This window comes from Eptesicus fuscus, chromosome 2, assembly GCF_027574615.1.
Source record: "Eptesicus fuscus isolate TK198812 chromosome 2, DD_ASM_mEF_20220401, whole genome shotgun sequence".
In the NCBI taxonomy this organism is placed as follows: Eukaryota; Metazoa; Chordata; class Mammalia; order Chiroptera; family Vespertilionidae; genus Eptesicus; species Eptesicus fuscus.
The window spans coordinates 95,757,231-95,771,615 of NC_072474.1; the positions used below are offsets into that span (position 1 = coordinate 95,757,231).

Below are 14,385 nucleotides of genomic sequence, written 5' to 3' on the forward strand. Positions count from 1 at the left end.
AGAGGTTGGGCTGGCCACTTAATGGTGCTAGTGCATATGTTTAAACTGTGTTGCAAAGAATACAGCCAGTCCCCATCCTCACCACCTCTACCCAACCCCCCAAATAAACAGATAGGATTAAATGATCCGCAAGAAAAAATATACTACTTCTAGTAGTGTTCAAATAGGTCTTAGGATAATGAGAGACTTGTATTTAATTTTCTTGGAAGAATTTTAAAATTATCAGGTGGATTAATTGAATGCTAAGATTTTCCTGGTCTTAAATTTCTGCGATGGGTTGTTTATAAATGTAAAAAAATAACCGATGGCTTAAATGACATAAGCACTTTGAAATGTTTACACTATTCTTTTCCCTTTAGCATATATGATAACAGGAAGGCGAATGTAAGTGAAGACAAAGTGGAAGATATTTGGATACCTCGAGAAGACAAAAACAATTTTCCAACGGGCTGTGCTGCAGATTCAGAATATTCAACAGTAGAAGAATGCTTTCAGAGTTTAAAAAGAAAAAATTCAAAGGCATCTAAAACCAGGACTCAAAAAGTATTGAACTTGGATCCTGTTAATAGGCACAGTTATCCCTTAAGCTCAACAAGTGGAAATGCTGATTCATCAGTAATTTCCTCAAGTCCAATATCTCCTTATGCCTGCTTTTATGGGTCGTCTGCAAGGAAGGTTAAATCGGGATGGCTAGACAAACTCTCCCCTCAAGGGTATGTACTTATTCATTTATTTTAATAAGTAGCATATTTTCAAAAATTCAAGTTTATCCATTTCTAAATCTGCTAGGTTGCTACTAGCCCCCTCCTTCACCCCTCCTCACCATGCATACAGATAGTTTTTCTGGACTTTCAACATGCTTTTGCAAATGCTATTGTTTAGACTTACGAGAAGCCTGTGGAATGTGCTAAATGGAATGACGGGTTAAGGTGCTAAAAAGCAGATTAAAACTGGAAGTTATGATTTCACATCTAGAATTTTAGGGTTAGTTTCTAACTTTGCACCAAAATTCACTATTGTGTCCTAATTTGTAGCAAAGAAAAACAACACAGATTGAGTTAGTATTACTCAGGCCACACTGTTTGGCTTTTGCACATCTCATAACAGTGTTCTGTTTGGGAATACAAAGCTTATTGTAGTTAAGGGAAAACACGTCATTGTTAGATTTCGGGCTTCACTGTTGTTGATATACTAGAGGCCTGGTGCACAAAATTCATGCACGGGGAGGGGTGTCCCTTAGCCCAGCCTTCACCCTCTCCAATCCAGTACCCCTCGGGGGATGTCTGACTGCCAGTTATCCCTCTTGTATAATCTGGGACCGCTGGCTCCTAACCACTTGCCTGCCTACTGGCTTGATCACCGCCTAACTGCTCCCCTGCTGACCTCATGGCCCCCAGCTGCCCTCCCCTGCTGGCCTGATCGCCCCTAACTGCTTCTGCCTTGGCCCCCACCACCGTGGCTTTGTCCAGAAGGAAGTCAGACTGTAGGAAGATGTCCGGTCTCCCAGTCTAATTAGCATATTACCCTTTTATTAGTATAGATTGTTTTGATTTTCGTAAGTTGCACAGAAGGTCAGAGTGCCTTGAATATTATACTTTTAAAACAGACTTCTTGTTTCTGTTTATGAAGAAACTTCTGTCCCTTAAGCATTTTATAGTACTGATAAATCTTTGGGGAGGGATTATGTTTAATTAGAATGGTTTTCTGGCATCTTGATTTTGGATGTCTTTTTGCAATATTTATTTGAAATGTTCCTCATGAATCATTAAGTTATTTTTGGATCATACCTCTCCTGTTTAAGTAATTAATGTGGTAGATCTCTACAATGTGCCGGTTTTCTCTGCTATTCCCCTTCCCACCCTCCACAAATGTTCATCATTTCCAGAAGGCCTTGGTTTGACCTGAAATAAATTTTATTAGCAAATAATTGCCAGAAGAATTACCAGTTGCCTAGTGGGAGCACGTGTTGCATGTCTTAAGAAAGCCAAAAGACCCCTGACGCTTTTATGGCTTTTAATTATATGGTTAACATTTCATATGATTGCATCCTTTTAGCAAATTAGATGTTGAATAAACCGAAGCCCAGTACTTCTTGTACCAATTACTGTGTCTCTCTTCTTCCCGGTTACATTAGGATGATAAAGTAGTCAGCTGTGTCTACTTTCCATCAGTCATCCGTGTTACTGGTAAATAGCAAACGTATGAGTCAGCACTCAGATCATACACACTGGTGGAATGAAACTGTGAGCTTGCATATTCTCAGGTCTTTCATTTCTCTAAAATTAAGTGTTTAGGGAGATGCGAGTGGGCTTTCAAAATATCACCGGAAGGTTTTGCAGACTCTGGGTACAGAGCCCTCAGCAGCCATGGTTTCCTGCATAATCTCTGGCGGCACCTTGCTCTTTACAGGGTTGGCATGTTTATGCTCCAGGCACAGTGAGAAAGCGTTACCATTATTGGCCACCCCTGGGACAGGTAGAACATTTTCTCCCTTCTCTTTGTCAGAACTCTGGCGTTTCATTCTTTCTCTTCTGAATCTGCCTAAGGTTAGATGCTGTCAGTTTTCTAGATTTATATCTCTCCATTTTAGGAGAAATAATTGAGTTTTCTGGCTTAAATTGTATTCTCCCGAATACCAGGGGGAGTGGATATAGGAAAGTAAACAAAGGAGCTTGTTATATCACCAAGACATTTTAAAAAAATTTCTCCATGATTATATTGCCATGACTGGAAAGAAACAATGTGTAGCTGACCAAGAAGCATGTATTAGACCATAAATAGAATCTGAATTTTTTCTTTTCCTAATTAGACTCTGGCCATTGGGAGGGTGTTTAAGATGCTCATTCGTTAGACAATGGATACCTGCCCATTCCTTATGCAGAGGTTCCTGAGCTGTGCTTAACTCATGGTCACATGTTGCTTTGGTGCAGGTCTCACTGATTTAGATGACATTCTGAATTCCAAGAGAGAAGGTATTAGCAAACTTTTTTCTGTAAATGGTCAGATAATACATATTTTAATCTTTACAGCCATGTGATCTTTATGGGATATCAGCAACTCAGCAGCTGTAGTGTGAAAGCAGCCAGCCATAGAGGATATGGAAGCCAATGGATGAGGCTTTTTCAATGAAACTTTATTTATAAACACAGACAATGGGCCAGATTTGGCCTATGAGCCATAGAGGCACAAAACAGATTAGATGGTTGGCTAAAATCTTATACCATCTTCTTCCATCTGCCCTGGGCCCCAAATAGAAAATTATAACCTGATAGATCACAAAATAGAGAAACCCCTTTCTAGTGCTCTGTAGAACTAGAATAAGAAGCAGGACCCCCTCATGGACCTTTGCACTTGTTCTTTCTGCCTGGAATGCTCTTACCCGGAGAGTAATAGGTCTTGTACTCTACCCGCCTTAAGTGCTTGCTGTAATGTCTGTCTCCCTTGCTTTGTGGCCCTGAGCACCAAATTTAAAGTTATCACTGCCCCTCTCCCACCACCCCATTACTCCCTTAGTTACTTTACTTTTCTCTGTGCGACTCTATACTAGATGACGTACTTATTTCATATACGTTCCCTGGGGACAGCATCTAGATTGGCTTTTGTTTACTGCGGTATCCTCAGTAACCACACTGTGGCACGTGATAGATTCTTTAATATTTATTGTTGACAGAACCAGTAAAAAAACTAGCATTAGACATCGTTGTTTCTCTACATTTTTCTAGGGATTTTGTAAAACTGAACTCTGAACACTGTTGAAAATCTGCAGGTGCCATTGATGGTGCTGGTGTACATTTCCAGAGCAGTGGCCTCTCAGTTTTCTCCTTATTCTTCTGTTTGCTCCCTGGAGACATTTACATGTGTTGTCAAGACACAGTTTAAAAATAAATAGCCACACTCAGTTATCCTTCTCCAAATATTGTTTGAAACTGTTCTCAGTCATGAGTGACATTAAACAAAATAAATTCATAATCTGGATTTAATTCACATGGTTGAGTATCTATTTGCTTTTGAAATGGAAATGCCAGTTCTGAATTAATGAACAGTATGTAAAAAAATATAAACCACCAAATATTTAGTAAGAAAATAATTCTGTAACATTATGCAACTAAAGAAACACTGAGCCCGGCTGGCCTGGCTCAGTGGTTGAGCATCAACCTATGAACCAAAAGGTCATGGTTTGATTCCCGGTCAGGGCATATGACCAGGTTGCAGCTCTATCCCCAGTGTGAGGTGTGCAGGGGGTGGGAGGTTGATCGATGATTTTCTCTCATCATTGATGTTTCTGTCTCTCTCTTCCTCTCCCTTCCTCTCTGAAATCAATAAAAAATATATATATTTAAAAGAAATACTGAAACATTTCTAGTTGAGCTTAACGTATGAAGTTTATTTAAAATTTGAATGATACTATATAATAAAAGGCTAATGTGCAAATTGACCAAATGGCGGAAGGATCAGTCGCTATAACGTGCACTGAGCAGCAGGGGGCAGATGTGCAGGCTGGGCTGAGGGCTGAATTTTGTGCACCGGGCCTCTAGTCTAATTATAATGTAGCTTGATACTATTTATTGGTTTACAAACTTTTATGGAAGAAACTTGATAGAATGTTGAACTTGAGTCTGTTATTACAACTAGGGCAAGCCTATGAAAAACTTAATAAATGGTACCTGTTTTAAAATACTGAGTTTAGAGGATATAAAACAAATATGCCCCACTCGCCTTTTCTAGCTGTAATTAATAAGCTCAAGCATTTCAGCAAATCTGAAAAGATGCAAAAATGAACGTTGGATATAATTTATTCTAGCATTTTCCAAATATGTAATTCAGAGGAAGAATCCTGTGAGCTCTGTAAAGAAGAGAACGTGGTGTAATGTCTGTACCCTTTATGGGAGATGCACATATCAAAATAGCCAAGAATGTCTGCAATAAGGAGACTCTTTTGTCTTTAGTTTGCTGTTTTCTACTGATGTTTGTGTGCTCAGCATAATACACTGAGCATATTTATAAAAGCTACAGTATATCTCCAGGAACTCATAGTTTACTTGATAAGTTGTTTTGGGACTTCCTTACTTAGCTAAAGTCTCTTTTTTTAAAAAAAATTACTAATTTTTGAATCATGGAGAAGCATTGTGTGGTTATGTAAATCTGGGGCAGCAGAAGCTGAACGCATGAGGCTCATTCAGCAATTTGAATGTACACTAGCTTAAGAATTTATGGAGGAATGCAAAGGTAAGTGAGATGTGTGCCGTCCTTTTGTGTGTCTTCCATTTAGGAAATTAAAAATAAAACCGAAAGGCAGAGTATACTAATAATGGTACAGACAGGTCAGGTCCATAGAGTACAGAATTGTGGGGTTACAAAGGGATTGTTGAGAAAACATATCTTCCAAGACCTTGGCCGGAGAAGTTGCAGTTCAGTTGGTCTTTGGAAAATGGATACATTTTGAACTGGCATTTTCAAATGAAATACTTTCTGGCTAGAAGGAGGAGAGGAAGGACACTGACTTGTGGCGATACCTGGAGGATCTGCGGTATGTGAGATGGATAGCAGGGGTAAGCTGGGTTATTTATGGGAAATGCAAGGTTGGGCACTAGGATGAGGAGGGAGAGACTGCCAGTGACTTGCATGTTCTGGTTGGACAGAAGACTAGAGCAAAGCCAATGGCCAAATACCAAGACAAGGTCAAAGCCCAGACAGTGGCTAGGCATCAGATCACCCAGAAGCCAGTGGCCCATATTAAATATAGGTATTCTAGAATTCCTGGTACTTTAATATTGGACTTCCTGTGCCAAAATGCTGATAAAATATAGCTTTTTCATTTCTGGGAAGTTTCTTCAGTTGTACTTTTGAACCTACTTTTGTGTTTTGTTATCCTATATTTAATACGGAAAGCAGTTTCTTACTTTTGACTCTTCTTTTTATAGTATGCTATTATTGTTCCATGAATACAATGTATTCTCTTAATATCTCTGGGGACATTAATATGTGTTGTTGTTTTTTTCAAGTTTTCTTCTCTAGTTGAGTCTGTTTCCTTTCTTGGGAGGGAGGCGATCATTCCCATCTTTTACCTTAGAGATGTTTTCCTCAAATGTTTTGTTGATCTTGGGTTGTTCCTTTTTAACCCTTTGCACTCGCTTGCTTTTTTCTCGATTCCTCTATTCTAATGCTAACCGTGTCGAGTCACACTCGACATCCGAGTGCAAAAGATTAAAGTGAGATGTTACAAAGCTGATTGGAACAGCCTCTGATGGAGTGTGGCTGTCTGTTTTCATGAGATGATGTTCCTAGATCTTTACTAACATGTTTCTTTGTAGGCTCCTCATGCCAGATCTTTTAAATGAATTCCCTTCTTGAGGGTGAAAAAACGATAAACAACTTTTTGGGAACTTAATAGGGAAAGTGGACTTTGAGTATAAATATTTATGACATAAACTTTCATTTGTTTCTTTTTTATTTTTATTTATTGGGGTGACATCTACACTAATAAAAGAGAAATAAGCAAATTGGCCATACCTTCATGATGCCCACCAGCCAATCAGGAGTGAGTATGCAAATTAACCCAACAAAGATGACAGGTTAATTTGCATACACAGGCGCCGAGTGGCCGGGGGCGGGATGATGCAGGCAGTCTGCACCGCTCCAGCAGCTCCAGGCCTCTGGGCAGCGTGGGAAGGTAGGAAGGCGGAAAGATGGCTCCGGGCCTGAGCGAAGGCGGTGCCAGCAGCCAGGGGAAGGAAGACCCATTCTTGTATGAATCTTCGTGCATCGGGCCTCTAGTTGGTTAATAAAATCACATAGATTTCAAGTGGACAGTTGTATGATACATCGTCTGTAAATGCATTATGTGTTTACCACCAAAGTCAAACCGCCTTCTGCCACCATATATTTGACCCCTTTTACCCTTTACTACTCCCCATCTCCCTTCCCTCTGGTAACCAGCATACTGTTATCTGTGTGTGAGTTTTTGTTTGTTTGTCTTTGTTCATTTTTTGCTTTTAGTTTTGTATCCCGCGTATGAGTGAGAACATATGGTTCTTGACTTTTTCTGCCTGACTTATTTTGCTTAGCGTGATATTCTCAAAATCCATCCATGCCGTTACAAATGGCAGGATTTCATATCTTCTTATGGCGAGTAGTGTTCCCTTGTATATATGGACCACATCTTCTTTATCTAATTACCGTATTTTCCTGCGTATAAGATGACTGGGCGTATAAGATTTTCCTGGGTTAAAAAGTCATCTTATACGCCGGAAAATATGGTAGTCCAATATATCTAATCCATTATATCTAATCCCATCAATATAGTCCAATATACCATATTTTCCGGCGTATAAAATGACTTTTTAACCCAGGAAAATCTTACACACCCAGTCGTCTATGCCGGAAAGTATGGTATCTATTGAAGGACACTTTGGTTGTTTCCATGCCTTGGCCACCATGAAGAATGCTGTGATTCTACTGTTCTTAATACTGTCCCCTACCTTCAGCCCTGTCTTAGTCTCCCCGTGCAGAGCCCTGTGTGATCTTCCACATTGAAGAAACTGCCTTTCTGTTGAGGAAGGACAGTTTTCCAGCCCTGTACAGTGAGGAAGGGATACTGGGATGCTGTGAGAAGGGCACACACCTCTTTAAATTGCCTTTCAACAAATGTTTCTATCCTCAGCACCCCATTGCCCTTCATAGTCACTTCCACAAGTATCTCCACCTCCTGAGATTTTTCTGAGATTTTGTGGGTAAATTGGTTTTCCTCTTGCTGTGATCACTCGCAGGCTTAGCAGTCAGCTCTCTGAAGCCTCCTAAGGCAGTTCCTGTCCTTTCTTGTGCTTTCCCAGTTTCTAAATATTGCTGCTATCATCTACTCTGGTCAGTGTTGGTTTGTAGGTATTTATTTTTATTTGCTTTTTTAATTGTTTGAAGTTTTGGGAGTAGTAGAGGTAAACAAGCTTTTAAGTGATCATCTTAACTAGAAACTGATTAAATGTTGGATTTTTTTAAAAAAAATAGAGGATTAAGCCACGAAATAAAGAGGTGTGAATCTTTTAACATAGCTTTTCATATGCCATATCATGTAAACACTAAGTTCATTGTAAATATTGTAAAAATTGGTATTCACACACACATATTCATGCCTTTTTATTGACTTTCCAGGGTCCTTTTAGCACATATTCATGTTTTATTGGCCCCAACTCAATTTTGGTTTATATAATCTTGGAAACTCTCATTTGGGTTTGCTTAAAAGTGAGGGAATGCATTATTCTATTCTAATAGAAAAGTGCTGGTGTTTTAGAGAAATATAACTCGTTGGATTTCTATCTATAAAATACTTTATAACTAATACTGCATCATTAAAAGCCTCAGACTTAAAATAATAATTAGGTAAAATAATAATTAGCTAAGTAAAAATGAGTGAATATATCAATAAAAGTCTATATTTTGGGTAATTATAGTAGTTTCAAAACATATTCAGCCTAGTTAGGGTTAGAACAGAGAATAAGAGTGCACATAGTTCTATAGGATTATGTAAACAAGGCCCATGAGTCTGGTAAAGCATATTAGTGTCTTTGTTCTTAGATATTTTGTAGAATGAGTGAGAAGTACTTTTGTGGTGATTTAAGTATCCTGAGTAATAAAATCCATGCATCTGACTCAGTGCCTTTGAGGTTCATTCCAGCTGGGTGAGAGTTGAAGGTGACAGTTTGGTCGCTTCCGCCACCTTGAATTGGTATCATTGGTTAGCAAGCTTGTTTGATTTGGGGATTTTTTTTTTTTTAAGCTGTCAGATGTAATCTTAAAAAATTCTCTGGCACTTAGGAGAGATATTAAATAGAAGTGCCTCTGTGTGAGCACTTAATAAATACAGTTTTAATTGTATATGCACTGTTGTTAAAAAAGAATTTTAAGATACATAATTTTGAGACAACCAAAACTGACACCAGGTGGTATGGAGTGTTTGTTTATGAAAGCCGCTGAAACTTTACACCCCCTGCCCTACCGGAGCTCCAGGGAAGAGTTGGTAGAAAGCCGTTCAATAACACTGCACAAGCCTTAGAAACTATTGTAAAAAATGCTTCTTAAAGAAATGTTTCCCTTTAGAACCCTACAAACAAAGTAGGATAAAACCTAGGCTAATAGGTTTTTTGTCTGCTTTACCTTTTTTTCCTGAAGGAATTCTGAAGGACTTCGTAAAATTAAACTCACATATAAAGGGGTAGAGGTCAAATGTTATTGCTGCCGAAAGGGATGTTCAGGATTTCGTGCTATAAACTGGACTAGAGTCAGGCTTAAGAAGTGGTTAAGAGCACAGCTTGCCTGGGTTTGACTCCCAGTCACTCTTTACTTATGTGATGTAGGCAAATTATTAAACCTAGCAGTGCCTCTGAGCCTTCATCTGTAAAATGGGAATAATAATAGGTCTTATCTGGTTATGTGGAGGATTAAATGAATGAAAAGTAGTGTATGGCTTGCAACAGTGCCTAGAACAAAGCACTGTGTAAGTGTTTGTTCTTACCAAGATTATTGTGCCAAGTAAATTGCTAATTGACTAAGGCTTTAATATCTCTTCTCTGTGTAATAATTCATCACTATTTCAGATCTAATTTGCGTTGTGTGATGATTGGTGATGTTGCATTTCATACCTTGTCTTTTTTTTTTTTTTTAACATTTACTAGCTGTTAAAAGATAATTAAGGGAAAGACATAACATATATCAGAGAAAATGTTTAAAGTACTTTAGCAGCCTCTAATTGTGTGTAGTAGATTAATTATACATAATTCCAGTGGAATTAGTTACCTGATATCAAAAAGACTTTTATAAATACATGAGAGAAATATTTAACCGTTGCTTAGAAAAGATAATTCTTAGAACTTTAGTATTTACCAGTATATTTATTGATTTAAAATTGTACATTGACATTTAGAAACACATCCTTCTTAAGCTATTTCTTTTAATATTTAGTTGAAATTTTGATTAATTTGTAGGGTTTAGCAAATAAAAGTTTCATTAGGTAAAAAGGGGAATAATGTCAAAAAGGATCTAAGTGTAAGTTCTTTAATTAACCAGTTATTAGAATTCACTATTAAAGTTCACATGCAGAAAATAACTAATTGAATGTTGACACATTTAATGAGCAAAATAGGTTGTGTATAAATTTAGTTTTAGGAACATCTTAAATTGACTAACTTGCATTTTAAATAGGAAAGTATCAAATGAATACATTTTAAAGAATGTATTTTTAAAATGTTTAACTCTAAAATATATTTTAACATTGCATGGAAATTAAAATGATCTTTTTTTCATGTTTTCTGTAGTGTCTAATTTTTCTTTAATAACGTGGTAGTTTTACAGAGCTTTTATATGGTCATTTCAGGAACTGGTCTTTAGTATTTGAAAAAAGAAAAAAAAAGGAAATTAAAGATAAAGTGTTTTAGTAATATTTATTTTCTCTATATGAAAGCAAATTGGAATATTTTTCACTGAAAAATATATTTGTTAAATATTTGTTAAGCACATTTTGTATGCTAGGAACTGTGGCAGTTGCTAGTTTTACATTGATAAACAAAACAAATCTTTTCTATATTCAAGTGTCTAAAGATCTATCATGGGAGATGGATAAAGCAAAACAGATATATAATGACAAAATCTGTGAAGTCTGACTCAAGAAATGGACCTGAAGGATCCACCTGGTGGTTAGGGATGGCTACTCGGAGGGAGTCACTTTCAAGTTGAGATCTCACGGATAAGGAGCCAGCCACATAATCATGTCACTCATTCATTCCACAGATTCTTTTTTTTTTAGTGCCCTATTTCTCTCTGGGTTAGTTGCTGGTCATACAGTAGAGAATGAAACATTCTTGAACTTTGTCCTTGTAACACCGAAGGGCTGGTGTTACAAGGAGAAAAGACGTTACGCACGTAGACAAATATACAGTATATTTATAATGGGAGATTGTATTCAGAGCTATGAGGAAAAAGAGGGAGAATAATTTTGTGATCTTCTCTGAATTGGCTTATCAGGGGAGGAATGTCTGTGTAGGCGGTATAGGTGAAATTCTGAAAGATAAGGAGTAGTTAGCAAAGGGAATGGAGCGATAGGGGGAGGTTCTAAGGCCTTTATCGCCCATAAATGTTGATTTCTTTTATAATAAAACAGAATATTTTACGTGACTGCGCTTTATTTTACCACCATTCTCAATGTAAGGCTGGCGGGGCTCAAACAAATCTTGTTTTACAGAATTACTGTGGAGTCCTTTGGGAAGATGTGTGTTTACCTGCCTTTAAGTATGACAGAGATCAGCATGAAAGGAATTCGCAGTGATTTTGTTTAATGTATTATTATTGTGTGTTTGCTTAATGTTCTTTACTTTTTAATTTTAATGCTGAGAATTTGGAGAACCCTTGGGTTGCTGAAAGAAGTGAAAACCTGGTGGGTGTTGCAATGTTAGGAAAACCAATTGCAGACCATTAGAAGTTAAGAAGCCGAAAGAAGAGGGAATAAGATAGAAAGAGGGCTGGCTAGTTAGTTGTGGTTCTATGATCTACACATTCTTATGATGTCATAATTCAGTGCTTATATGTGAGAATGTTGTCTGCACTGATGAACTTTGAAACTTTTCTCCATTTGATCCGATTTTCTCTAATTTTATTTTAAGCGGAATAAATTGGCTAAGGATGAGTGTGGGAGGCATAATGGATGTGTGGTACTCAGGGAAAAGCCCAGAAGGAAAATTCTCTACACATTCTGAATTTTTTTTCTATCTTTAAATCTTCTAGAAAACGACAGAAAGTCATGCCAATTCCTTATCTTAAACATGCCAGAACAGTGCAAAAGGAACAGATAGACAGTGGTTTTTCCCCCTTTGTGTAGAGGTGAATTTTTTCAAAAAGTTAGTTTTCATATCTGTGTTAAAAGCTAAAAGTATCTGGATTGTGTCAGTCCGCACTGAGAGGTCACGTAGAAAGTAGGATTTTCAGAACCTTCAGGATTGTCTGTCTTCAGGAAAGGAGACGAAAATGAGACAGAACAGAAAAAAGACCAAGTAGAAATGTTTTTTTTACTTTTCCCTTGTAGCCAGAAAAAGTTTTTTTTCTTTTAAGCTTAACTTGGAAACCCGTGATGCCATTATTTTGCTTTGTTCCTCATCTTAATGTCCATTTTAAATGGCATTTGCCTTTCATATAATTCTTTTTCAAAACATGTTAATGAATTTTGGGTGATTGTAAATGATTCTCTATGTGGACAGGGCTTTTTTAGCTTATTAGATCATAATTAGTTTATCTATATAAATCCGACTGACAAAGCTTTATTATTTTAGCAAAATATTATTCATTCTCCAAAGCAGAAATGGAGGTAAAAATAAGTGTTTCAAGCTTAAAGAGGGATGAAAGTTCTGTTATCTTCATGAAGGGGAATGGGTATTGATAGGGGGGTGTCTGACAATACTTTGTTTTGCACTCAACCTTACAAATGTGGGTGATAAACACTGTTAACAGTGTCATTGTTTTAGACTCCTATATAGGTGCTTAGAAAGTGCCATCACATATTTTTTCTCTTTGTGTACTGTTGCCAAACTGTGCATTGTTATAGCCTATTGTGTTCTGCACTGTTTAACAGAAAGTGGGAATGTACTCAATGCAGTCACATTACAAACATATTTAAAATTCCAGTTCATGGTACTTAAATGTAAAATAACAATTTCATATGTTTTACAGAAAACGCATGTTTCAGAAGAGATGGGTGAAATTTGATGGCTATAGCATTTCTTATTACAATAACGAGAAGGTAAGTACATTTTACAGTTTTCAAAGATTGCTTTACACATCCTAAGTGTACTTCAGTAAACCAAGCAAGCGACATTTGTTTTTTTTGAGAACATGAGTTGGATTATCGCATGAAAAGAATTATAATAGGGTAAAATACTCTTCATAATTTAACTTTTTCTTGAAACATAAAATTGGAATAAAAAACACACACCTTAGATAAATAACAGTTATTTATGGAGTATCTCGTATAGCCTACAGGAATTGCTACGAGCGATATACAGATGAACAAGGAAATGCCTTTATCCTAGAGAGCACCAAGCAGTGTTTGCAAAATTACATCACAGTAGGGGATGGCAAAGCAAGGAGAGCTACTCTATTCTGAAAGGGCTTGTGGAAGAAACAAAGAAGGCTTCTTGCATGGGATTTCATTTGCTATTTGTCTTGAAGAAAGGAATGTTTGTACATGGAGAAAATAAGAAATGTTCGTGTAAAGAGAAATTAGTGGGAACAGGACTTGATAGCAGAAAGAACAATGAGATGCTCAGATGGGAAATCCATTCTACTATGGATATAGTTTTCTACGATTGGGGGATAGTGTATGTTAAGGAAACTTTGGGAGATGAAACTGAGAAGGATGTTTGGAGTTAGAACTCACTGAAAATCTTGACAATTATGTTACAACTAGAGGCCTGGTGCACAAATTTGTGCATGGGTGGGTTCGGGCTGGCCCGCCCCGATGGGGGCCCATTGGGCTGAGTTGACAGGAGGGAGGGGCCGTGGGCGGTCGGCCGATTGGGGTGGGTGGACTGATTGGGGGCAGGGCTGGCTGGGGGGAGGGGCTGAGGGTGGTTCGGTCCTGCTTGATTGGGGTATTAGAGGCGGATCAGGGGCCGGGCCAGCCAGGGTGGGGGGGCGATTAGAGCCCGGATCAGGCTGGTTGGCTGCTGCAGTGCATGTCATAGCCACTCATCATTCCGGTTGTTCTGCTCGCTGCGCTGTTCCGGTTGCTGGGCTTTTATATATGTAGACTAGAGGCCTGGTGCATGAAATTGGTGCACTGGCGGGAGGTGGTCCCTTAGCCCGCCCTACACCCTCTTGCAGTCCGGGACCCCTCAGGGGATGTCCACCTGCTGGCTTAGGAATGGGCCTAAGCTGACAGTTGGAAATCCCTCTTGCAGTCTGGGACCCCTCGCTCCTTATCTCCCGCCTGCTCGCTGCTCCTTACCAATCGGCTTGCTGCTTCTTAGCACTGCCACAGAGGCAGAAGAGGCTCCCACCACCACCACTGTGCTAGCCAGCCATGAGCCCTATCTTTTTGTGTAGTTGTCTGTGGGCCAACTGCTCTCTTCCTTCTCACTTAGGGCGAGCAGCATGTGAGGGCAGAACATGCTGTTGTGGAACACAGAGGGCTTCTAGGAGCTGAGGGGAGTGGCTGGGCACACAGGGTGAGAGGTGGACACACAGGACACTATCTCACCAATTGTGGGGCAGGCTGGCCGGCCTTCATCTGCCTGACCCCACCCAGGGAGGGACCAAGCAGGGTGTCCGCCTCTCCATTCTCCATCCTTCTATCTGTGACACCTGTCACCCTGGCCAGGCCTCCCCCAAAGTGAGTTCACCTCAATCCCT

The 14,385-nt window shown here is 38.7% G+C and overlaps 1 protein-coding gene across 1 annotated transcript in view; it reads left to right on the top strand.

Annotated features, from left to right (window-relative positions):
• The window catches only part of ARAP2 (ArfGAP with RhoGAP domain, ankyrin repeat and PH domain 2), a 174,453-nt gene that overhangs the window by 33,372 nt on the left and 126,696 nt on the right, over positions 1 to 14,385 (top strand). Inside the window, exons 6-7 of the mRNA XM_054729595.1 lie at positions 360 to 713; positions 12,706 to 12,775. Coding sequence (XP_054585570.1) covers positions 360 to 713; positions 12,706 to 12,775 — 424 coding nt within the window. The remainder of the gene's footprint in view (positions 1 to 359; positions 714 to 12,705; positions 12,776 to 14,385) is intronic.